Genomic DNA, 22884 nt, shown 5'->3' with positions numbered 1-22884 from the left:
TGTTGCTCGTTTCGGATTAATCACCTTAGATCCTGCAAAGCTTACATTCTCTTTGCTCGATGGCGCCGTGGTTATCACTCGAGAAGGAACTATGGGGCTGGAACCTCATTGACAGTGACGGCCTCCATCAAATTGTGGAAAAGATGGATCGACCTCGAGAACAGTATCCATCGGTTCAGCTTTTCGTAGGCTGAAAGACCAAGGCAGAGGCGCTCCGAGCGCTGTATCCCCATAACAACTTCGGTCGGTCGAGTCGATTCGGGCTGGCTCGAGTGCATCTATCTGAGCTTTCCGGACCGGAACCGATTATCCTCATTGAGAGCAGTTTACAGTCTCACTCCGGTGTGCGGGCTCCACAAGCGACCGTCATGTGTCAGCAAGCTATATGCCGAAGTCACGACTGTTCGCATGACGAGGTCCGCGATTTACTATACCAGCAGGTCTTATTGCCCATGACTCACACCGTGTGTCTCTTCCTGAACGACCTCTCGAGCACAGACGATACCGAGGTGATACAGAAGCTCCTCGTAGCCTGGCAGGTACCTTCGAACGGAATAGATAAATGCCGAACGCCTCAACCACATGTGATAGTAGTGTTGACGAAAGGGCCGGAGCGACGGGTGTCGGGCGAAAGCATAGCACGTCTCCTTTCGTCCGCTACTGTCCCTCACATAGCTGCCGCGATATCCGTTGTCGACCTGCGTGATCGCGGCGAGTTATCGCGAGTCAGCCGATTTCAACCGCTCAAACACGCCGTGACCCGGCAACAGGAAGCAGCGCGCACCATACGAGCGGAGGCCCGGCTTCTTTTCTCCGCCACCCATCTGAATGCCCTAGCCCGGCGGTCCCTTGAACACGCGGCACAGAGGCCTACCACTCCACTCGATTACATTCAAGTGAGTCGACCGAGCCAGACGAAAGAAGTTTGCGCCGCAAAACATCTGCATAGCTTCTTGAAGCTTGCGGATGATACGGGTCTTGAACGCCAATATGTGGCGAAGTGTGTCGCGTCCGCGATGTTAATGAACGCGTACCCTCCTGGAATGCACGGTAAGCCAACCGGGAACCCAAGAAGCTGAGCTCACCAACAAATCCGATACGTCGAAGCATTAACATGGAACAGGATTCGATCCCATCAGCATGTTTCGTACATTGTACGCGAATGATTGTAGAACCGCATGTCAAACCTGGCCGCCATCACCGGCAAACGCTTTCCGTCAGGCTGTCGAGCGCGAGTTCGCGGTGCTGTTCGCCGCACTCCAACAGGCACCAGGATCGGCCAAACTCCGGGCCAGCGTTCTCCGCCAAGCTGCCTCCACCTGGTGCACGGTGAAGCCGAGCGATTTCTGTCTCTTCTGTTTGCGACAACCACCGGTGCATGTGCTACCCTGCGGACATACGATCTGTGACACTTGTGCGAATATCTTTGGAAATCCAAATGCCGGCGCCGAGTACCGTGTAGAGCTGGTCGGTTGTCGGTTGTGCCAGGCCCCATTCTCCTTTGTCATCCGATTTCTCCCTCCCACAAAGCGACCCACGCTACTGGTGCTGGACGGGGGTGGTGTCCGCGGGGTGGTCACGTTGGGATACCTCGCCGCTCTCGAAGACAAGCTCGGAGATAAGCAGGGGCTCCGTGAAATCTTTGATCTCACTGTAGGGACCAGTGCTGGTGACAGATAAACTACGGCCGTGACATCCAGGTGTTCTCCATGGCTGACTTCACTGCAGGAGCGGTCATTGCCGCGGAGATGATGATCCGTGGAACCCGGGCCAAAGATGCGCAGCTCAAATTCAAAGCGCTAGCGCGGCAGATATTCCGCGCGAGGCGCCAGTGGCACACCTTTTTCGGGCAGTGGTGGGAGTTTGTGACCACATGGCTGGCAGATAGCCGGCACGACTCTCGGGTTCTCGAGGATACACTGCGAGATGCTTTTGGGTCGAACCAGATGCTGTTCGATACAGCCGCACCAATGTCATCTGGGACCCGTGTCGCGCTGACCGCCAGTCGTGAAGCGGATGGCGCTCTCTGCCTCCTGGGTAACTACCGGGCAATCCGCCATCCAGCGGATGCGGCTTACAATGTGCCTGTGGCTCGCCAGGAGCCAATGCTTTGGGAAGTGTACGTGTGCGTTTTCTTTGCTGCCGGCACAGGGCTGGTGTTGCCTGTACCCCAAGATGGTGGATTGGGATCCTTGACGGGGATCTGCAACTAGATCAACCAAGCATTCTTACGTGTCTGCGCTAACTCACGTCTGTCTCAGAGCCCGGTGCAGTGTTGCTGCGTTAGGGTTGGGCTCTACCTGAGACTGTGCAAGAATAATGCTAATGTCAACAGGTATTTTACGCCCAAGTGCATCCCCGGAGTGGGAATGCTTCAGGATGGCGGGGTCACGGCAAACTGTCCCCTGCGGGCAGCTCTGCGAGAGAGCCAGATTATCTGGCCGAGATGTATCAAACCTGATCTCGTCGTCAGCATTGGTACTGGTTACAGCCCTGAGCGGGCCAATTCAGATGGAGAAGAGAGCTGTCCAAAGCCTCGCGGAGGATTCATTGCTAGAGCCATTCGCACCTTTTTGTCTTCCTCTGCAGTGGACGGACGGCGGGGCTGGCTCGACGCTTGGGACAGTGTCCCTGAGGCGATTCGTCCCGATGTGTTTCGACTCGATCGAGCGATCACCGGGTCTCTGCCCGAGCTGGATGACAGTGATGCGATCGAGACTCTCGAGCCGTACCGTTACCGAGTGCCCGAGGATCTCACAAGGGCATGGCTGGCAAAGTCTTTCTTCTTTGAGTTGGATGAGACTCCCACTGTCGGCCCTCATGGCCTCGCGTGCCGGGGATCAATCCTGTGCGTTCGCTCAAACGTGACCACTTTGATCTGTAGGATCCTTTCTCACTTTCCCGGTGCTCGGTTTGTCGATGAGAACCGTGACATGGGTGCTGTCAGCAACACGGATGGTTGCTCTGAATGTGGCTACTTTCGTAAGCGTGTCTGCCTCCATGTAAGTGGCTTGGAAGCAGATCTACAGCTGGGTATCTGCGGCTCGACCGAATTTCGCACCTTGGGCGGGTTCCCCACATCTGTCCAGGCGCTCTTAAAACACCAACAGGCTGACGCCGCTTTCGGGCGGGCTGATCATGGCCGAGACCTGTGGCCTCCAACTCGGCGGTGCTATTGTAAAAGTTTCAAACGAACGCGCAAGGATATACTGGAAGACCATGAAACTAGAAAACGTCGAAGGATCGCGCGATACTGACTCTGTGTGATTCATATCTGCATGAGAGTCACGCATGTCGGGAGTAGATATGGCAAAGCGAGGCTTGCGGAAAGATTCTGTAGCAGGAGCCGGTTGAGATGAGAAACAGAATCATATGGCAAGATCGTGAGGCAGGGATTGGATATAGAGTATTCACATTTCAGGATTTTCTCGAACGCTTTTCTGTTTACGAACTGGTATAATCGGTTACGAGTATTTTTTCAAGATGCCACAAACTAACATTTGGCTCCAGCCATTGGATTTCTGCTGCTGCAAGACTTACACTGCCTTGAAGAACGACCACTAGAATGATTAAAAACACATCTTAATGGTTGTCGGATGTAGAGGTTGAGATATATAAGATAGTATAAGGTAGTCTTGCACTTTGAAATGATCTAATCACAATTGGAAGCTCGGCTTATTCTCCCCACGGCCCGATATCACCAAAGTGAGAAAGAAAAAACGCACTTTGCCTACGCTGTTCGAGACTCGATCATTCCAGGCAGTGTAGATGTCCATCAATATTGACTACGTGGTCGTCTGATGGAAAGTTAGCGAAAGTACAGAAGTTCAGTCTGCACTCACTCACTGAGGTCAACGAGTTGGTCTTCTGATGCTGCATTATTACCCAACTCCTGGCACTCAGATATTGCCATATACCGATTATCTTGCAATTGAATCATCTTGCAATTCTCGTCACCACTAAACTCTGTCAGTCATGGACTTATGGTTCCCCGAGAAGGGATATTACTCAATTGCAGCCACAAAGCTACCATTGTAGTTGGCGTAGCAGTCTTGAAGCTCTAGTGCCGTAAGTACCCAGATACCCTGGGAAGAATCATAGCATTGAGCCTCCAAGAGTCCGGCTTTTGACAGAGTCACATCCCGACAGCTCGACGCGAAATTGCCGACCGCAGATGCTCGCTGAATAGCGACGATAAATATGCTGACCTTCCAGAGAGTCTGCATTTCTGGATTACTCTCACACTTGGCTGGAATGCAGACGAATTTCTGCTCGAGATGTGAGATCTAAATATCTCCATCATGGTTGAGAAGGCAATGCTGAAATTGATGGGAAGATGAAACAGTGAACAGGGTCCCGAGATAGTGGCGTACTTAAGATTGAGCCCTCAAACTAACGAGCCCTGATCAATAATTCTCCGTTGCCATCGCAATCTATTGGGCCGTTTTTTCCATTTTGCCTAGCGAAGTGCAGAAAATACATCAAAAACCTCTTGAGCACAGCAGGGAAAACAATCGAACAATAAAGAAAGGTCATGGGTAAGTGCGAGAATGATCATGGCTTCCTAGTCGGAGTTGAACATTTTCAAAAATATAAATGGCGTGGTTCGTAGACACACAGTTCAGATTTGATCAGCAGCTGCTACAACGACGCAGTCGAGAATGCGCAAAAACAGGAGATCATAGGACAATCCACTCAATACGCAAAGCGTATCCGTACAACGCTTGAATTTTAGATTTACTTTTCCTACAGAAACACAGGCTCGGTATATTGTTTGGCCACTCCCCCTGCTCAATCCCTGCTCAAATCAACAGGACCGTGAAAGCTGAAGCAGGCCCACAAAGTGGAGCGCATCAGCCATGAGCGTACCAGGCCGAATCATCGGTACTTGGCTGCCATATGCCTTGTCTGTTGTATCGCTGATTTGTATGGTCTTCGTCGCCGTCGGCTGTACGAGCCCTGCGGCTCCCGCTAGCAAGCTCTATTTCATGAAGGCAAGGGACTGCGACGTATAAAAAATGGGCTACTGTAGAGCTGACAAATACGTAGGCCCGGTTGGGATCGAGTTTCCTGTCTGACCTGGAAAGCGAGCTCGAATCTCTTCTTCGTCGTCGATCGGTCCTTGATAGCGTCACGTCCAGCGTGGCCAGCACGGTTAGCTCCGCTGAAGACACTGTCAGCAGCGTTGCGACAGCCGCAAATCAGGTGGAGAGCGATGCAGCCGATACAATCGCGGCGGCTGCTAGCACCGTCAACAAAACTCTCACGGAGGCGGTAGACACTACGCTAGGTAATGCCAAGTCTAATTTACCAGACTTCTATCTAGTCGGTCTTTGGAGCTACTGCAATGGGACGTATAGCGGCAACACCTCGGTTATCCACAATTGTACCAGTCCGAGCCCCTCGTTTTGGTTCGACTTTGCCAGTGTACTTGGTCTAGAGAGTTCCTGGGTGAGCAAGATTTTTCCAACTGCCCTACAGGACGCCATTCAGTATTATCATCGTTTCACACAATGGGCAATCACTGCTTATCTGATTGCTCTGATCTCGACCGGTCTTGTCCTATTGAGTGGGTTGACCGCCGTAGCCTCGCGGTGGGCCAGCCTGGTAACAAGCTTCTTTGCAATGGTGGGGAAACGGGAGTCTAGATCCAACCCAATTGAATGGTCGTTAACACTACTTTGGGCCAGGTTGCAATGTTCGCGTCCTTTGGAGCCACTCTGACCGCGTGTCTGATCTATGCTACTCTTGTTGGCGGCCTGAAAGCTGCATCGGTGACGCTCGGCATCACGGCGACCCTGGGCTGGCGGTTAGTGGCCGTCAACGCCACAGCAACCCTTTGCGCCGTGGCAGCCGGAGTCGGTTGGCTATGTTCGGTCTGCTGCTGCGCGGGTCATCGGAAGAAGAGCGATCGGCAGGTGTCCAACCCCGTCAATCCTGTCAGCCCGCTCGAAAGTTCCGCCCTCATTGAGACGACTTCAACCAGCGGTTGGCGGTCAGATAATCTTGCCATCTCTGGTGAAAAGGGACTGGATGAGCAACACCTTTCCCAGTACCGTCCGTATCTTCAACCATCTGCATCGACCTTCACGGAAGAATAGGGACTGTGTGAGACCGTTCTTTATAACCGTCACAAGATTTGACTGTTGAAAGTAGCTGTTTCCTCGCGTTGATTGTGCGTAATTACAGATCTCATGTTGTCAGTCACACCATCTGCTTGATCCACAATGGATTGAAATGACTGGTGCCAGGTAAATATAGTACTATAGGACTAGCATAAAATCACATTTGGAGAGGTGATCATGGTTGAACTACTAGATATCATTAGGCGTTCAATCACCAGAAAGTAGGCCACTTCTGTCTTAATGGAAGTAGAAACATGATTGGAGGCTGAACTTCATGCTCGAGCCCTCACCCTTCGCCTCAACATGGCTCTGCTTGACCCGTGGCTGCCGCCAGTAGGCTACGTAGCTGCTGATTTTCGCGGCGGAGTCTTTCATATGCCTCCCGCAGGCTTTGAACATCCAAATGCCCAATTGCAGCGTCTAACAGCACCCCAAGAGTGCTCTGTGACAGTTTCTCGTCGTTGCCATTGCGACAGGCGCAGAGAAGAGCCCACATTTTCTCAACCAGGTTGAACAGGATGTCAGAGACTCCCTTTGCAGAAGTCAACTCATCCTGGGCATGCTGAAGATCCCGCCTCGTGGCGCGTAGTTCAGTAGCCCAACGTTCGCAGGCTTCGAGGATCTCCTGGGATGTTGCCGACAGACTAGAGAATGGGCGTGGCGTCTCCTGTCGCGCGTCAGGGCTCCGAGTCTGCGCGGGGGTATTGCCGACTTACCTCGCCCGATGAAAGGGACCGCGGTCTCAGAGGTGTCGCTGCGGATGAGTCACCCATTTGCGCGAGGAAAGACAACCGACGCTATGAAGAGGAGCGCAAGCAGGATAAATGTGTCTGACCGTCGCGCGCAGCTTGGCTTAGGTAACGGGTGCGTAGCAGAAATATCTTGTACCGGTGTCGAGCGAAAAGGAGCGCAGGCTGTCGTATCCGATAAGTATATCTCCTATGAACTTCTTAAATGTTAAATTCTGGGAACAGATAGCCTGGTCAGGCGTAGTCTCGCATTACTTGTTCATGCTGGAGGGCCTTTCGTGGACAACTATGGTTGGTCTAGGCTGGCATCACGCCGTCCTATCTCACATACTAAAACGAGTACTCATTTCCTGTCTGCAGAGGGCCGCCAAAATGAGCGGGCCTCTTAACCTGGCTGCAGAATGCTCAACACTGCTACACGGTTCCGTGTGGCGCAAGCGTTGAAGCACTGTAAGCCAACTCGACTACAAGCCATGATTCAAGAGGGAAAGGATAGGCATGGTGCATCTAGCATCTGAACCAGAACAGGGAGACGTGCAACGAGAAATATCACCACATACAGTCATATAGAGACAGTCCTTCGATTTTCCCGGCCGTCCATTTTGTTCCTGGCTGCACCAATCTGTAGTTTCGTAGCGCATCGCAAACTCGTAGGAGAGAGTTGGATATCTTAAAAGACGTCTGCGGCGCATGAACTGCCATCAGCCAGCAGACGACAACAATCAAATAGCTATACAATATTCCATCCCAAACGACCTCGAAGCGTGCTCTCACTATGGAGGCCAGTCATCTTCAACCAATTAGGCCCAGCAATGGCCTACCGGATCATTTCCCCGACACTGTCCAAGAGGCAGGCCTTGCTGCACCTGCCGGTCCACGGACCATTGCCCTCGGCCTCACCCGCGGCTATGCATCCGACTGGCAAGTCCCAGATGCTCTGCGTGAGCTATACCAAAACTGGTGTGTCTTTCATTATAGGTGGGGTAGTACTCTGCATAGAGAGAGCTAACCCATCATCATAGGAAGGATGCCATCCTACAGATACATCCCCAGATTAGTCTAATGGACTTCCAGCCGAAACACTCCATCACTGGGGACCGGAACGAAATCACGTACGTTGTCAATTGCCCTGCAAGCGATTCCGTTGCCGCTGGTCATTCGTCGGTGCTGGGCTACATCCGTTTCAATGTGATCCACGGGAGGATCGAATTTGCCACCCTAGGGACCACTCTACATGAAGACTGCCTCGAACTCGGTCACAGCACCAAGAAAGGCAACGACAGTCGACTGGCCGGAGGCCACGGGGAGGGTCTCAAGCTCGCTGCCCTCGTACTCAGCCGCCAGAATCACCATATCAAGATATCCACCAACGGCTGCCACTGGACCTTTAACTTCAATGGTCGCAACAAGACGAACTTTTACTGCCGCATCGCTCCATCAAAAGCGAAGCGCGAGACGCTGCCCGTTGATGCTGGCGCAGAATCTCCGCGGCTTAGTACCAACATCTGGAATGATGTCTGCGTGACGATTGAAAAAGGGACCAAAGGACAGCGCTTGTCGTTCGCCGATTATCGCGCCTGGGTGGATTGCACGGTTGACCTACATCCATCATCGAACCGGATCCGAACGGCCAAGGGAGATTTATTGCTGAATCCGGAGTATGAAGATCATGTATTCCTCAAAGGAATCCGTGTCAGCCAACGGAGCCTCGACGCTCAACCCTTCCACTGCGGCTATGTTCTCATCCACGGAAGCGTGGATCGAGATCGCCAGCGCCTGGTGAATCCAATCCAGGCTCGGGAGTGCATTCATGCCATCTGGCAGGAAGCGATTAACGAGGATGAAGCTCAGGTTCTGCCTCGATACCTCGAGCTTTTTCTCACTCATCCGTTACCTGCCGATGTGCAAGGAGCAGAATATCAGGTGACAGACATGACTGCCCGGAAGCTGTGGGGTGTCTTGCAGCGGGACGCACGAGCAGGAAACATTTTCTACTGTCGCCAGTCTCGACTACATGCGGTAAGTTGCCGCGTGGCGGGGATATCCGGGCTCTGCCATGTGTAGACAATCGCAGCTAACGAACACATTTCCGCAGGAATCTCTTCTCATTCGCTCGGACCTGAACAAAGAGCCGCATGCATTGCCCGATGTACTGTGGGATATTCTTCAGAAGCATGGCCTGCTCCGGGGTCCAGTGGAGGAGCTTCGCCACCGCCTGCAATTTTCGGAAGCAGTAGAGGTGCCTCAGACGGCGGAAGCTCAAGGTGTAGCGCAGACGCTTCGCGGTCTACTTGCACTGCATGCAAGCACGGCACGTACTCAGGTAGTCTTTGTTCGCAGCCAGGCGCAAGTGGTCGACGTGGCGTACCGTCCCGACAGCGATCTCCTATACATTCACGAAAGATGGCTTCAAACTCCAAGCGGAGAGGCCAGCGGCAAGTCTTTTACCGATGAGGGCGCTTTGGTCGGGCTGCAAAACGCAGAAGAAGTTTACCAACGAGCCGTCACTATCATTCACAGCTCAATTACCAAAGGTGCATTCTTTCCGGACGCTGCTGTGCGCAACATGATGCGGAAGGCTCACCAGAAGGTGCGCGAGATGCCACGCTTGATCCGTCTGCAGCAAACAGTCGACGGACCGACGGTTTTCTTCACAACAGGTCACGGCCTGGACTTTGTGGAGCTGTGTGGCACGCAAATCCATTACTTAGTCACTCTGCACCGAGCTAAGTGTCCGATTACGGGTGGACTTCTCTATAATCTCGGCCAAGATACCTGTCAGTGCCCACGACAAGTAATACCGTTGAGCACCCGAAAGGCAGTCTTTCCGGGCCTTGAAGGCGGGTCATGGACGCCAGTAGTTTGCAAGGCGAAAGATTTCGACGAACGTAACGTTGGCTCGGGGGGTCCATCCTATCTCCAGGGCGAGAATGGGGCATTGATTGGAACCTCGTTCACAGCCTGTCTGCCACTGTCTACGCTGGAAAAATCTCCGTCTGCTGAGGCTGGCTTCATGAGCCACTGGCTCATGCCTACTGATCAATTGACCGGATCCGGCAACTACTGCCGGAACGAACAGGCTTGCGAGTCTCGCGATATAACACTAAAGCTTGTGGAAGAGACTCGCGACAAGCATCCAAATCAATGTATCGCGAAATCTTCTTCGCAGTCTACTCAGATTAGCCACGATATTGCTGACGAGCGGATGACTGATGTGACGGATTCTGTGAACGTGGCTGTCGAAGTGTCAGTCAACCGCATCGATCAACTGACCGTTGCGTCCACCAAAGAGCCTCCTCGTGAGCTTCGCGAAAGGCGTCTTGGTGACCCCCACGATACAGATGTCACCGAAGGGCTTAACCGACCAGTAAATGAAGCCGTGGAGAAGACTATCGATGGCCCTACCAACAACTGCCCTGAGTACATCGATAAGTCGGCCCATGAGTCTGACAAAAAAAGGCTTGAGGGGTTCGTGGATAACTCGACGGAAGATTCAATCGGTCATGCCCTGGATATTCCAACCCAAGGGGCTCCTGATGTTGACCATCTTGAGCACGCTGACTGCCACGAGGTTGTGAATGGCCCTATCATCAAGATTACAATGCACAATGTCATTGACACCACCCCTGAGTCGGGTCGACCAAATGACAATAATGAATCGGGTAGTGAGGTTCAAAACATAGATCTGAACCCGTCTTCTTTGACTGCAATCCCATCTAGACATAACGAGGCTGATTCACTTCCACCTTACCAAGGAACAAGCATCGAGAGCAACGTGACTGACTTCGAGGCCTGTCAAACCAATCGGGCAAACGGCATTGATGGATGCTTGGATCCCCAATCCATCTCATCACAGGGCCTGCCAAGGGACAAGAGCTCCGCAAATGCAATGGAAAACCACGAACCCTGCGTCAGCAGCAGTAGCCCGCCAGAAATGCATCCAGAGACCCAGCCTTCTGATATCCCCGTGCAGCCGACAGATCTAGTCGATACCAGCGAGCGTACGGCATGGTGGCAAGAACGCTCAGAGCAGCTGTGCGAGCAAATGGCAGTCGAAAGTGTCGCTCGCAGCCTCCAAGTAAGTTAAATCACCCTTGCCTATAAGTGTGGGCCCAGATATTCTTTAGATTCTTGCCTATCATTGCCCTGTCTGCGGTGTCACACAATCAGGAGCGATTCACACTGCCTTGTTACCCGGCTGTTCGCACATAGGACCTACTCTTTCCAGAAGCCAGATACTGATACTGATTGATGAATAGGCGGACAAACCCTCGCAACGCTATGTTGACAAGCTCGGGAAAGGGGGATGTGCCATTGTGACTTTAAATGACCATAGTCATCACGGCGAGGCCAAGCGAATGTTCTTGCACATTCACGATGTTCTGGAGCCGGTCTCAGAGAACGGGATTGGCCGCCGTCTCCTCGTCACAAAGTACTCCTTTCTCGCCGAACACCCGATGCTAGGGGCTGAAAGTGCCTGTAAGGACAGAGAACTGCTGTTGCACTGGAGGAATGTGGATCGGATGGGTCACCGCGACGACGCGGAGCTCATCAATGCCAGTGATGTGCTCGTGGTGGAGACAGATGGAGATACGCCAGCTATGCCATGCACCGTGATTCCACCCTGCGCAGGTGAGTCCCCATACGATCGCCGTGGCACCGGACACGTGAGTTGAAGCTGATGTTGGCTAGACATTCCTGCCGTCGGGTACTTCGTACGCTTCGGAGTCCAGGATAGCCTGCAGTCCGGGTTTCTTTTCGTGACCACCCTGCGATCTATCCGAGATGCCTCCGATCGACCCGCCCTTCCACGGTTCGCGCCGTTGCCCGCTGCAACCGTCGTTGACCTGACGCCAGATCATTTAGATCTCACTATAGGCTTCGCACGATCTGGATATCGGATCGGTGCCGCTATGAATTTCGACGAAAGCCGCAATCAAGCTTGGAAGGTGAGCTGAACCATTCTGAACGATGTAGACCAGTGGAGAAGGCCATGGCGCTGACGAAGGTTCAAGGAGCAACACCCGTTCGCCACAATCCATCAGGGACCACTGTTTTCCAGTCTCTCACATTTGGACAGCCAGCAACCGACGTTTCCCACGCAAGAGAGCCTCGTGCCTCGCATCGCCACCATTTCCGGACGAGCCGAGACTTCGGACACAATTTCCAAGAGACTAAATGCATTGTCCACCGAATCATCTATACCTACAAAAGAGAATTCAGACGTGTGGCAGATGTGTAGTCTGGCAGCCCGATCTCCAGCTCTGAGCCCCGATTTTATCGTGGTGACAGTTTTTGACGCTGGGTCTCGGGAGAATCCTATCCCTGCAGTGGGACCGACTGTCCAGACTCTGCTCGAAATGGGGTTTTCAGTCTCATTGCAGACCATGCCCGTGCACAGAGCTGGAGACTCAGGCAGCACCGCTGCTTTGATCCTCCTTGCTGTCCCTTGGGGCACCAAGCCTCAATGGATAGACGAGACGCTCTCGGACCTGCATCCATCAATCACGGAAAACAGAATCGTGGCACGCAATAACCCTGTCGAGGTTGTTGCCTCGGAAGTAGTCGATGCGACCACCGCGGAGATCCTCCAAGCTGGAACGGCGGAGAAGCCAACAGCATGCGCCCAAGTAGCACAGGCACCACAGGCTCATATTATTGAAGACACCATGGCTCATGCCGCCGTGTCAGTGAATGAAGGCTTTGTGGATTTTGCCTGCAGGATAGCCACCACGGTCACTCGCATCATCGGCGAATTCTCCAAAAGCATGCAGCCGGTAGGAACCTGTCCGAACCCCATCATTCTGGCCACCGAACGCGACCGCGGCAAAAGGGTGAGAGTAGAAGTTGATGCAGCTATGGGAACAGGACATCATGATGAAACTCGTTGAACCCTGTACGGAAACAATTGTTTAACAGTTCATTAGTCACCTTTCATGTTTCATAGTTCAATATCCGCAGTATATAGCCCGCAAACTCTTCTTACCTGGTTTCTGTCCCTTTGATCCTCGCGCGTAATCTCTATCAATCCGGTCCACCTCCGTAGCTTCCATTCTCTATTAGTTGTTGAGCTCAGTGATGTCGAAAGAGAGAGGAACAAGTTGTTGGTATCATCGACCGCAGATGTGTTAATGTAGAAGAAAACGAGGCTCAAACTCTTCTCCGCCGAGCTAGACCTTGTGACTGCACGTGACGTCAATGTTCGTGTATTGTTCCGTTGTCCGGGGTCTAAACATTCCAATTCTGTGGACACTGCGAATAAGAATCACAAGCTGTTTTTCTAACTTTTCTAATATTTTTATATAAGGTCCGTTCCAGAGACGAATCTCTGATAATTTGAGCAGGCTATGTTCAACATGTTCTTGTTATTTCTGCTAGTGGGTGTGCCCGTCATCCTCCATGATATATATTGATGCCCACGTCGTACCCCTACATCGTTCATCCATGCCCTTGCGTGCGTGGACCGAAAAGTGCATAGGTCTCTCCAGCCCTTTTTACATGCTTATTTATCACTTCTCTTTCAGGCGTCCAAATCAAACATGTAATCAGCGACTAATTAGTTAATCCCGATCGGTCCCCCTTCAATGGTTGATTGCCGCGGAATTGTCTCCCTTGGCTCGCGAAAACCCTTCACGCTGTCAGCTGCACTAAAAATCGGTAATAAATCTTGCTCAGGAGAGCTTACCAAGAGATAGGCTAGATCTTCTCTTCTGAGATGATCGGGGTTGCCGGAAGAAAGCGCCGCATTCTCACCTAAAATGCCTTCAATCAATTGACGTTTGGAATTCTGCAGTGCTAAGATCCGATCTTCAATGGTCTGCTGCACAAGAATACGGTGTACGTGTACTGGGCGCTGCTGGCCGATTCGATAGACACGACCCACAGCCTGGTCTTCGACGTATGGATTCCAGAATGGGTCTAGCAGGATGACTTCGGATGCGCAGGCGAGGTTCAGCCCCGCGTTGCCGGCTTTGAGGGACATGAGCATTATCCCGCAGTCGGGCTGGGCGGTGAAGCTCGCGACGGCTGCGTCACGCGCTGCCGGAGTCATGCTGCCGTCATACCGTTCGAAGACCCAGCCTCTCTGCAGCAAAGGAACAGCCAGGAGATCCAACAACGCCGTGAATTGACTGAAGATGACGACTTTTTCCTTGTAGCCACGGCGCTGGATCTCGTGTACAATCTCTAGAGCTCTATCAATTTTTGCGCTGCCAATCCACTGAGCTTCCAGATCCTGTCGGTATTGGCGTCTGGCCGCCTGGCTCGTTGCCGACTGCTTCCTCCGAGCCGACAGGCTCAGCATGGAGACTGGGATATGCAAGGCTCGTGCAACTCGTTGCGGCACAGACAGTCCGCCGCTACTCAAGCCAAAGTGGGTGAGGAGATCTGAGTCCGCTGCCGCATTGTCTGTATGCTCACCAAATGTACTTGAGAGTACTCCGTCCCGCGAGCCCCCCATTCTCAACAGATCAGCTTGACCGCTCGCGCTACTTGCTCGCGGGATATAGTGGCACTGGACAAATGAAGCGTAGTCGGTGATGTGAGAGAGATCAAGGATGGCGCGGCAAGCGGGGCACGAAATTCGGTTGCCCTGCCCCGGAATATGGTGATGCAGTCGATCATCGGCCGCCACGCGCTCAAAGCATTCCACGCAGATGCTGTGGCCACAGGGAAAGAAGATCAGAGGGTTATCGACCTGGGTCAGGCAGATGGGACAATCGAGCACGCGATCATTATCCCGCAGACGGGCGACCACCGCACCGGTGAAGCGTTTGGCGTTTAGCTCGAGCGGTAGACTGGCTTCTTGGGTGACATGCGGGATAAGGAATGGATGGCAGCAGGCTTGTTGGAGACGCTGCAAGAGGCTCAACATGTCGTTTCGGCGAACTCCTCCATGGTGGAGGAAGAGGCCGAAGTGGTGTTGAGTGCGGCTCTCTAGCGCCGTGTAGAGTCTTCGTTCGTCCGGGCGGAATGTTACGTACACCGTCGTGATGTGCTTTGCCGGTAAGGAGACAATCGGTCGACCACCAAGAGTGGAGGTTTGAGTGCGACGGAGCATGATCTCTCTGACAAGATCTTGCAGCTGTGCCATTACCACGAGGCGGTCGCGGCTACCAGGGGCGTCATTCGTTGGTTGTAAGGTCTAACGTACAATCAGTATCGGCTTGCTTCATATCTCCTGTCCGTGACAGAGGGCTATTCGTAGCCGATCGACCAATCACGAGTACTCACGGTGTTGAAGACATCGAGATCAGCGTAGGGATGGACCCGCAGGAAACGCAACAAAGAATAAAACTCGCGCAGGCTGTTCATCACGGGCGTCCCGCTCAGACACCAGCGGTACGAGGCATCCAATATGCAGCAGGCCATGGCTGCCTTTGTCCGATCGTTCTTGATATATTGTGCTTCGTCCAAGACGACTCGATGCCACTTACTGGCCCGGCCCAGAAGCGGCGATTCTGGATGTCCCCGTCGAAATTCTGCCACCAGAGTGTTGTAGGTAGTCAGCACAATCTGATACCGGGACAAATCGCTGAATCTGGTTTGTCGCGCAGGTCCGGAATGGACGCGGACTCGCGCGCCGCGCGGATCAGCGGGCAACAGTCGCTCGATTTCGCGCTTCCACTGCGATATGAGGCCTGCCGGTGCCACCACCAGCGTTGTACGTCGATCCTGATGGGAAGACTGACGCGAGGCGATGAGCGCTAATGTCTGGACTGTTTTCCCCAGGCCCATATCATCTGCCAGGATGCCGCCGTGTCGGTGGCTTTGTTCCATATGTATCATCCAGCGTAAACCCTGTTCCTGATGTTCCATCAGGGACACGGTGAGCATCGGGTTGGTACTTTCTTCCTCTTCGAAATTCAACAACGAGAATGTTTCTTGCGTACTTTCAGTATCGGGAGACGCGAGGAGCCTGTCAAATTCTCATCAGCATAACTTCCACTGAGATGTCCGAGTGGCGCGAAGAGTACTTGCCCTGTTTCAGCAGGGACATCTGTCCTGGCAGTGTCATTGGATGTGACAGAGCTATGTATCGGCACCGGCATGGAATTGGCAGCTAAAGACAGCGGAGACGTCTCCTCTGGCGGTAAGATAGGTACTTGCCGGGGGCCCTCTTCAATCATGGTTGGTTCGACAAAGAAGGGGCGGTCAGCCTCATAATTCGGTGCGTTATATACACCGTCGTTGGAAAGATCAGGCCGACCTTGGTCATCGTTGTCGCAAACGAACAGCAAAGGATCCAGAAGAGTGCAATTATAAATAGTATCTGCGTTTGATAAGGGTCCCAGATCGGAGATGCCACCATGGGGCGGAAGGGAAAGCCAGTCCCCAGGGACCGGCTCAGTTCGATGCGGGCTGAGACAATCTGGCTGCCAAGATGTACGGGAATGACCTGTGTTGATGGGCTCGCTTGCCGCTGAAAAGAGAACTGCAGGATCGCTGACGACATTTTCCGCTAGCCGTAGGCTTAAATCTCTTGCTTCCCGGTTCTGCGTGAGCGCGGGCAGCGCCACCGAAAGCGCAGCCGAGTCAAGTGGCGATATCAAAGCATGCTCCGGATGAAGAGTTGCATCCTGGTAGGGAGGCGATGGAGGACGATATCTTCCGTCAAAATATGATGCTTGGGAGGCGAAGTCATCGGCATAGCATGTTCTTCGACGCTTGGAAGCGGGCGAAGCGGCACAAGGACGTGACCTTGCCGGGCTTGTGTTCTGTTCCATTGGATAGCCGATGGGATCTGAGGAGGACCCTGATATCCCAAATAGTTCCATTGAGTGTGCTTGTGGAAGGGGATCGCGACGAGTTGCCTTTCTAACAATAGTTGTTTGTGGTACGTCTGGTAATGGGTTGATGTAGTCATTGAAGGTGTAAGCTCTGTCCGATATGCCCTGCTGGTTGAGCGTCGCGCGTGATGGCTACTTCGCTGGTGCAGGAATCATCAGACTCATGGTGTCTGAAATCGCATTTGCTTGAATGTTTTAGGGCATGAATTTGCAGTGCTGCATCCAATCTTATAAGTAGGTTGGTATTCATCTGCGGAAAGATCAGGACTAAAAACAACGTAAGGCACATTTTCTCAATTAATCGTTGGCAATGTTCAATGCTATTACCAGCAATACTGTAGGCCATCAGATTGAGATTCCCCTATCTTTCTGCTGCTGGTTGAACGGCGAACTGCGCAGTATGCGTTTCTTTTCCGACGATTCCGGTCAAATCCAGGTTCTTGTATTACATTGTGTATCACCGCCGATCCATGTCGCCATATATGCCTTTCTGGGCCCTTTGATCCCGGGTCAGAATCTCCGGACTGGGAATTTGAGAGGGTAGCCTAGTCCCTCACAGAAAGAGACTTTTTAAGCAATGTTTACACTTTACGATGGCCCTATGCTCGGGTCGCCATCCGCTCCACCAACGCTGCTCGCACTTCCTCTCGAGATCCTTGACCTGATCACAAAACAAGTATTTTTACACCCAGCCGCTAAATTGGATTCAAGCTTTATTCATGCTGACGGACCTTTAGTTGACTACTCGCGATCTTTGGAGTGTCTACGACTGCTGCCAGCACCTGCGTGTTTGCGCCGCGCGCTGGCTTTTTCGCAAAGTCACCATTCGATTCGATGGATCGACTCCATTTATGCTGAACGGACGATTTCTTCGACCTCCAAGGAGCGATCTAGTACAAACATTGAGCCGTTGGTCAGACCATGTGCGGACCCTGGATATCTGGGGTGACGAAGCAGTCCTCCCGGACAAATTCTTGGGTTTCTTGGGGGATATGCACCGTCTTCAGACCGTGAGGCAAGTTGTCGATCCTCATGAACTGTCTGGGGCAGTCCACCGAAAGCTTTGGCTGACACACATGTAGCATCAGCTACCCGCCGGCGCTGACTAGCCTCCAAAAACTGCTTTGGCAACTGTCGTTCCAGCCTGTAGGCACATTGAGCGTGGACTTTATGTCTCCAAGTATTTGGCAGCTCCAGGTGACCTTTGTACACCTTCGATGCCTGCGTCTTTCTTGCATTGAGCACGAGCCCGGGCTGTTCGTGGTTCCGTCGCTTCCGGCTTTGGAAAGGCTGTGCTTAGATTTCTGCTGCTATTGTCTCGATTGCCCACAAGCTGGCTTGGGACCGTGCGCAGAGCTACAGTTCGATCGACTCCCATCTCTGACTTCTCTGTCCATTTCAGGCGCTCGACAGGAAAGCATTGTGTGTAGTGGTAGCGCATTCGATCTTCGGCGAGTGGAGATAACCTTCTCTACTGACATCGACTGGCAGTCGCTTTGCCCAGCCCTCGGCTGCCACCTCGAAGAGTTGGTCATCACGAACTGTGATTTTGTGGCTCGGAGGCAGAGATATCAACCGCATTGGCCGAACCTTCAAAGTTTACGCATTTACGATTCGAGCACCGCAGTTGCCCTTCTTGAAAGCGTGGAGCTCCCAGCTGGTGTTCACGTCCGTGTGCGAATGCAGCCCACGGATCTGCAGCATTTGTCGACGTGGCCAATGGTATTACAGGCGCTGAGTGCTGTTTGTGTCACAGTCAGCTTCAGTAGTCACCAGAACCTCCCACATGCCCTTCTATTACGCTTACAGCAATTAACGTCTCTGAGAACAGTGCAGATAGACAAGACTGACTGTACATGGGTCGCCGCCTGCTTAAGTGATTTGAACGCGGCCGGTGACCGTGCTGAAGACGTGCAGTCCTCAGAGTTAGAAACTGCTGGTTAGCCGTAGTAGATAGCGAAAACAAGATGCCTTTACAGCTTGCTCTTTTGAATCCTCCTAACCTATAATTGAGCAAACCGGGCACAATAAAGCAGAGAGTATCTATAAAAGGCTTATTGCGAAGTAACCTCGGCGAAGATGGGTAGTTGGTCGACCCCCTGTTTTACCGTATATTATTTATTGTCGTGTATCCGAATCGAATGCTCTTTGCTAAGTATGTCCCTGAATTCGCTGACGAGATTGACTTATGCCATCCGGCTTTGTATACCAAACTTCCAGCGCGAAATTCTGTTGTACTATTGAATGCGGTTAAGGATGGTGTCTAGGCAAGCGAGGCTTTCGTTGGCACGTGTTGCAATGCTACAACGGACAGTCAGACCAGGACAGTCGACGTGGTAACTTTAAAAATCTTTATTCACTATGAGCATGTAGCCATAATCTTCACAGTTGAACACATCCGCCTCGATGAGGCCGCTTCGCCCAGTCCATGGACTTTTGTTAGTTCGGGCATATAAAGGCCGAACAGCTGTTCAACGGGAGTTGAACGCACGGGGGCGAATATACTTCCAGCCTTTCTTGACAATCAGTACGCGAGGCTCAGCTTCAGGGTAATGTACAAAATGATAAGTGTACCCAGTGATGGCTTTCAGGCTCTATCTATGGTTCGGGACTTCCTGATTCCCTCTTCCCTTACACCTCAGACTTTCACATCACCCTTGTGTCTTAGTATCGATATCCCTTATTTTTGTCTCGGACATGTATCAGGCCTCATATTCCATTCCTTTTGAAGGGCCCAACTCCAGCACTTCAAGGTGCGATTGTATCAGCGTACGCTCTAACTCGCATGCGTGTACTACCGAGGATTGGACTCAGATTTCCGATCTTGCGGCACGGCGACGCATTCAGAACCGCATTGCTCAGCGAACACATCGTACGTTATGCTGGCAAAGAACTCAGGAGGAGCCTATCAATCTGACCTAGCCATAGGTCTGAAGATAAAACGACGCTTGAAGCATCTTGAGGAACAAGTTGCCCAAGACCGGATAATGTCTGACAAGACCCCTGTATCTGTCGTTCCTATGTCTGACGCAGAATTTGATGGACCGAGACTCCTGCAGTCGTCCGATTCCGGTGCAAGTGGCATCAGCAACCGATGCAGCGAGTCACAGCCAGGTTATTTCCTGAGGAGTCTGGATTCTCCGTTCTCTGAGCCAGATCCGAGTCGGTTGGCGGTCGCTGCAGCACCGCATTTTCCAATGTCTTATCCACAATACACGTATCCCGATTCGCCTGAGCTCGCACCTTGCCGTGAAGAATGGAAATTCAAAACAACTAAGTCTTTGAAGCAAGAGTATGTTCATTCCGAACCTAGTCCTCACCCTTGGGCGATACTGTCTCGGGATGGACCAATTTCAGCATCAGTGGAACAATCTTTTCCAGAAGATAAAAAAGAAGCATCCAACATGGACGGCATTCAAAATCCAACGGTCGGGATTGAACCATGTCCTATAATGTGATCGGCTCGAACATTTCGAACCATTTTGCATTTTTGCCTATTGAATTGTTAGTGCACAATGGTCAAATCTTCACAGACCACATTTGCTATTTAGTCCATGGCAGCTCATGGCAAAGAATAGAGCTAATGATAATATGATGCAAATCACGCTCTAAATGCACCGTGGCATTTACAGGCATGATTGGCTTATCTGTTGAATAGTCCGCTATCCCAAATAATTCTCTGGTGATTCGCAGTGATGTGTTTCAGTTCGGCCTAGCGTGGCGGAGTAGACTTGGTGGCTCAATTAGTGTGGATGCCTACGCCTATCCGGAGTTCGGTTCCGTTCTTGTGCTCTTTCGTTCTCCTTACCATTTCCAAGCCCGAATTCAAGTCCAATAATTCAATAGTTTGATTATCCATGCTTGAGCAAACATGGCTTACATCATCTTCGGCTATCGCTTCAACCGTGTCCGAATCCTGGGCATAAATACCAGACCACTCCGTACGCCTGCCTCTTGTCTGTCTCAAGTCTGGAGTGGGATAATCGGCTTCCAGATTCGTGATCCAGCCGTAAAGCGATAGCGTCTCAGACTTACCAATCAGTCTTACATTCTTGATCGAAATGCGTTCATCCACCGATCCTTCCGACGTGGAGTCATATGTCTCCGAAGCTCAACCGCGACTCACCCGTGAATCTATGGTAAGGCCCGATATCTTCCAGAATCAAACGCAGACCTTTTATCGCGAAAGCACGTCAACCGAGAAACCACCGAAGAAGCTCGGGCGGAAGCAGCGTGGTATGACAGCTCCAAAATATTCCAAGGCATATGAGCTGATTAGCATGCTTGTCATAGCTATACGACTCCGGAGACAGAGGCAGGGAAATGAGGGGGTTGCTCTGAGGCACTTTACCAAGCCTTCAAAGCCACCCAAGACCATGAAAAATGAAGAGTTCATTTCTACAGAACGGACGAGAGCGATCAATCCCCGCGCAGATAGCAGCCACCCTCCTAGCAAGAGCTACAAGGCATCCCGTGGTGATCGAGCGGCAGACTCCCGGCCATGCCCGCCCCCATTCCCAAACGGCAAGGGTACAGCCAGAACGGGCGCATCCTCTTCCGGCCCACCCCACACGTATGACAACCCGGACGGGCAAACGGGTCACAGCCTGGCACCAGGACACTACCCTGGTGAAGACTACTATTATAGTCCACCAATCTACAATGGCTGCAAGTTTCCAACAGCATACTCCACGGCTGAATCGGGAGCGCTTCAGGTACCGCGCTTGACGTCCTCTTACGACTCGCAGTATGGGATGAGGAAGTCTTTCGGTACTCACGGCACTGAAATGGTCGGCGTCGTTCCAAGTACGGGACCACAGCTTTTGCCCATGCCTGCCATGTTAGCACCCGGGATCTCCTTGCCGTGGATGATGTGAGTTACCCCGACTTTCCTCAGAGAAGAGCCAGCACTAAAATGTGACCTGATTGACCATTGCAGTTGCAAATATTGTCTCTCCCGACCAGTTATGTTTGCGACGTACCCTGATCAGCAGCGAAACTTGTTGCCGAATCATGAAATTTACTAGTTGTTGTCAACCCTGTATTATCGATAAACTTAGGAAAGAAGGCTGAAAAGCCCAATGATTTGATATGGTATGGTCGAGGCGACTGCTTTCTCGAATTCTCAACTGTTATGAATGCTTTATTGAGGGCTGAATCTGTTTTCAACACCTTGTTCCGAGCATTTTACACAGTGGCAGGTATTGGGAGGATAGTTAAATGTGTCAGTGTGGAGTGATTGTGTGTTGTTCGCATTTATTGGTCATTTACGATTACTGGATACATGGACACCGAATCAATGTCTACTAGGAAAACATGAGATAAACGTATGGAATAGACAATCTACTCTCAACGGTCGAGTGATCTGCCTCTAGCTCTTGATATCAAATTCTGCAGTGACAGATCACTGGGCAAGGTCACAGGACCGGATCTGTCGAATTAGGGTAACGCTTAGGAACAACAACCGTAGGTGCTGGGCCGCCAGATTGGCGTCGCTGTGCATCTCGGTCCCACTGATTGCACAAACGATCAACGGGGCAAATGCCTCGGGCGGCCGCCATTAGAATGAGGTTCTGACGTCAGGCTACAAGTTTGTGTCTGTCTAACGGTGCACGCCTGAGTCCCTGGACTATGACGTTTGCCAGGTCAAGATTCAGTTCCTGGCTTGCGGAGAAATCAACTACCCGCTGGAATTGTGGGCCACTACGCAGAGCGGGACGACGAATTGATATTTCGGGCCTCCCACACTTGACTACTGGTAGCTAAGAAAATAAGCCGGGTGCAAATGATTTGAGTCCAACTAGTGGAGTCAACTGGTTGCAAGTGATTGAATCGTATATTCAATATGTTCGGCTCGGTTGAACGTCCCGTGAATGAGCGAGTGATGAACGTCTTGTCGATTGCAACGATGCAATGGTCTAGAATTCATGCTGCGGGGCTGCTTTTCTCTTCATCCGCATTTCGCTGCCGCTAGCCGGTACAGATGAACGGATGCAATGGTTTAGAGTTGATGCTGCGGGGCCGCGGACAGCCTCATTGGACAAGAGTCGAACTAGCCGACGCCACTAAATTACTTGTTCCCACTGGTGAGCCTGCATGAGTGCAGCTGATGAAAGGCACGAAGGGCAGCGAGTTAGCAGTTGCACGCGGCTTGTCGCTGGCGTATGGACTATGCTTGTGCAGCGTACAGCAATATTGTGCTCGACTGCTGCTGACCTACGG

At 52.0% G+C, this 22884-nt stretch overlaps 8 protein-coding genes across 8 annotated transcripts; 5 read left to right on the top strand and 3 right to left on the bottom strand.

The window, feature by feature from the left end:
* Positions 1-19: 19 nt before the first annotated feature.
* Positions 20-3405, top strand: BO82DRAFT_387901 (patatin-like phospholipase family protein). The gene is made up of 5 exons (XM_025638346.1): positions 20-134; positions 198-1050; positions 1124-1669; positions 1729-2165; positions 2316-3405. Exons 1-5 carry the CDS (start codon positions 60-62, stop codon positions 3255-3257), a joined length of 2853 nt encoding a protein of 950 aa, XP_025485812.1. The 5' UTR covers positions 20-59; the 3' UTR covers positions 3258-3405.
* Positions 3406-3750: 345 nt separating this feature from the next.
* On the bottom strand, positions 3751-4226 carry BO82DRAFT_407875 (CVNH domain-containing protein; the record flags this gene model as incomplete). Its single annotated transcript, XM_025639661.1, has 3 exons — positions 3751-3797; positions 3847-3959; positions 4009-4226. The coding sequence occupies 3 exons, from the start codon at positions 4224-4226 to the stop codon at positions 3751-3753; spliced, it is 378 nt and encodes a 125-aa protein (XP_025485811.1).
* Positions 4227-4859: 633 nt separating this feature from the next.
* Positions 4860-6286, top strand: BO82DRAFT_409808 (SUR7/PalI family protein; the record flags this gene model as incomplete). Its single annotated transcript, XM_025639745.1, has 3 exons — positions 4860-5009; positions 5206-5628; positions 5691-6286. The coding sequence occupies 3 exons, from the start codon at positions 4860-4862 to the stop codon at positions 6099-6101; spliced, it is 984 nt and encodes a 327-aa protein (XP_025485810.1). The 3' UTR covers positions 6102-6286.
* Positions 6287-6397: 111 nt separating this feature from the next.
* Positions 6398-6922, bottom strand: BO82DRAFT_19763 (uncharacterized protein). The gene is made up of 2 exons (XM_025630570.1): positions 6842-6922; positions 6398-6792 (listed from the first exon to the last, which is right to left on the bottom strand). The coding sequence occupies exons 1-2, from the start codon at positions 6896-6898 to the stop codon at positions 6424-6426; spliced, it is 426 nt and encodes a 141-aa protein (XP_025485809.1). The 5' UTR covers positions 6899-6922; the 3' UTR covers positions 6398-6423.
* Positions 6923-7649: 727 nt separating this feature from the next.
* On the top strand, positions 7650-12765 carry BO82DRAFT_370057 (uncharacterized protein; the record flags this gene model as incomplete). The annotated part of the gene is made up of 6 exons (XM_025637194.1): positions 7650-7834; positions 7897-8893; positions 8970-10952; positions 11134-11506; positions 11567-11823; positions 11890-12765. 6 exons carry the CDS (start codon positions 7650-7652, stop codon positions 12763-12765), a joined length of 4671 nt encoding a protein of 1556 aa, XP_025485808.1.
* Positions 12766-13430: 665 nt separating this feature from the next.
* On the bottom strand, positions 13431-15969 carry BO82DRAFT_409800 (DEAD/DEAH box helicase; the record flags this gene model as incomplete). The annotated part of the gene is made up of 2 exons (XM_025639744.1): positions 15090-15969; positions 13431-14985 (listed from the first exon to the last, which is right to left on the bottom strand). The coding sequence occupies exons 1-2, from the start codon at positions 15707-15709 to the stop codon at positions 13431-13433; spliced, it is 2175 nt and encodes a 724-aa protein (XP_025485807.1). The 5' UTR covers positions 15710-15969.
* A 1270-nt stretch (positions 15970-17239) lies between these two features.
* Positions 17240-18700, top strand: BO82DRAFT_409798 (uncharacterized protein; the record flags this gene model as incomplete). Its single annotated transcript, XM_025639743.1, has 3 exons — positions 17240-17338; positions 17400-17672; positions 17806-18700. 3 exons carry the CDS (start codon positions 17240-17242, stop codon positions 18604-18606), a joined length of 1173 nt encoding a protein of 390 aa, XP_025485806.1. The 3' UTR covers positions 18607-18700.
* Positions 18701-20723: 2023 nt separating this feature from the next.
* Positions 20724-21539, top strand: BO82DRAFT_407869 (uncharacterized protein; the record flags this gene model as incomplete). The annotated part of the gene is made up of 2 exons (XM_025639660.1): positions 20724-20898; positions 20956-21539. The coding sequence occupies 2 exons, from the start codon at positions 20724-20726 to the stop codon at positions 21537-21539; spliced, it is 759 nt and encodes a 252-aa protein (XP_025485805.1).
* Positions 21540-22884: the final 1345 nt, after the last annotated feature.

The sequence above is a fragment of the Aspergillus uvarum genome (genome assembly GCF_003184745.1).
Source record: "Aspergillus uvarum CBS 121591 unplaced genomic scaffold BO82scaffold_110, whole genome shotgun sequence".
In the NCBI taxonomy this organism is placed as follows: Eukaryota; Fungi; Ascomycota; class Eurotiomycetes; order Eurotiales; family Aspergillaceae; genus Aspergillus; species Aspergillus uvarum.
This window is presented reverse-complemented; position numbering and strand designations above follow the sequence as displayed.

Bases quoted from the DNA above. Each gene is read 5' to 3' on its own strand.
- BO82DRAFT_387901 (XM_025638346.1), top strand. From the start codon at position 60: ATGGCGCCGTGGTTATCACTCGAGAAGGAACTATGGGGCTGGAACCTC. The intron at 135-197 runs GTGGAAAAGATG...GTAGGCTGAAAG, and splicing joins GTGACGGCCTCCATCAAATT to ACCAAGGCAGAGGCGCTCCG. The intron at 1,670-1,728 runs GTGACAGATAAA...ACTTCACTGCAG, and splicing joins CACTGTAGGGACCAGTGCTG to GAGCGGTCATTGCCGCGGAG.
- BO82DRAFT_19763 (XM_025630570.1), bottom strand. From the start codon at position 6,898: ATGGGTGACTCATCCGCAGCGACACCTCTGAGACCGCGGTCCCTTTCA. The intron at 6,793-6,841 runs GTAAGTCGGCAA...GACGCGCGACAG, and splicing joins GGTCCCTTTCATCGGGCGAG to GAGACGCCACGCCCATTCTC.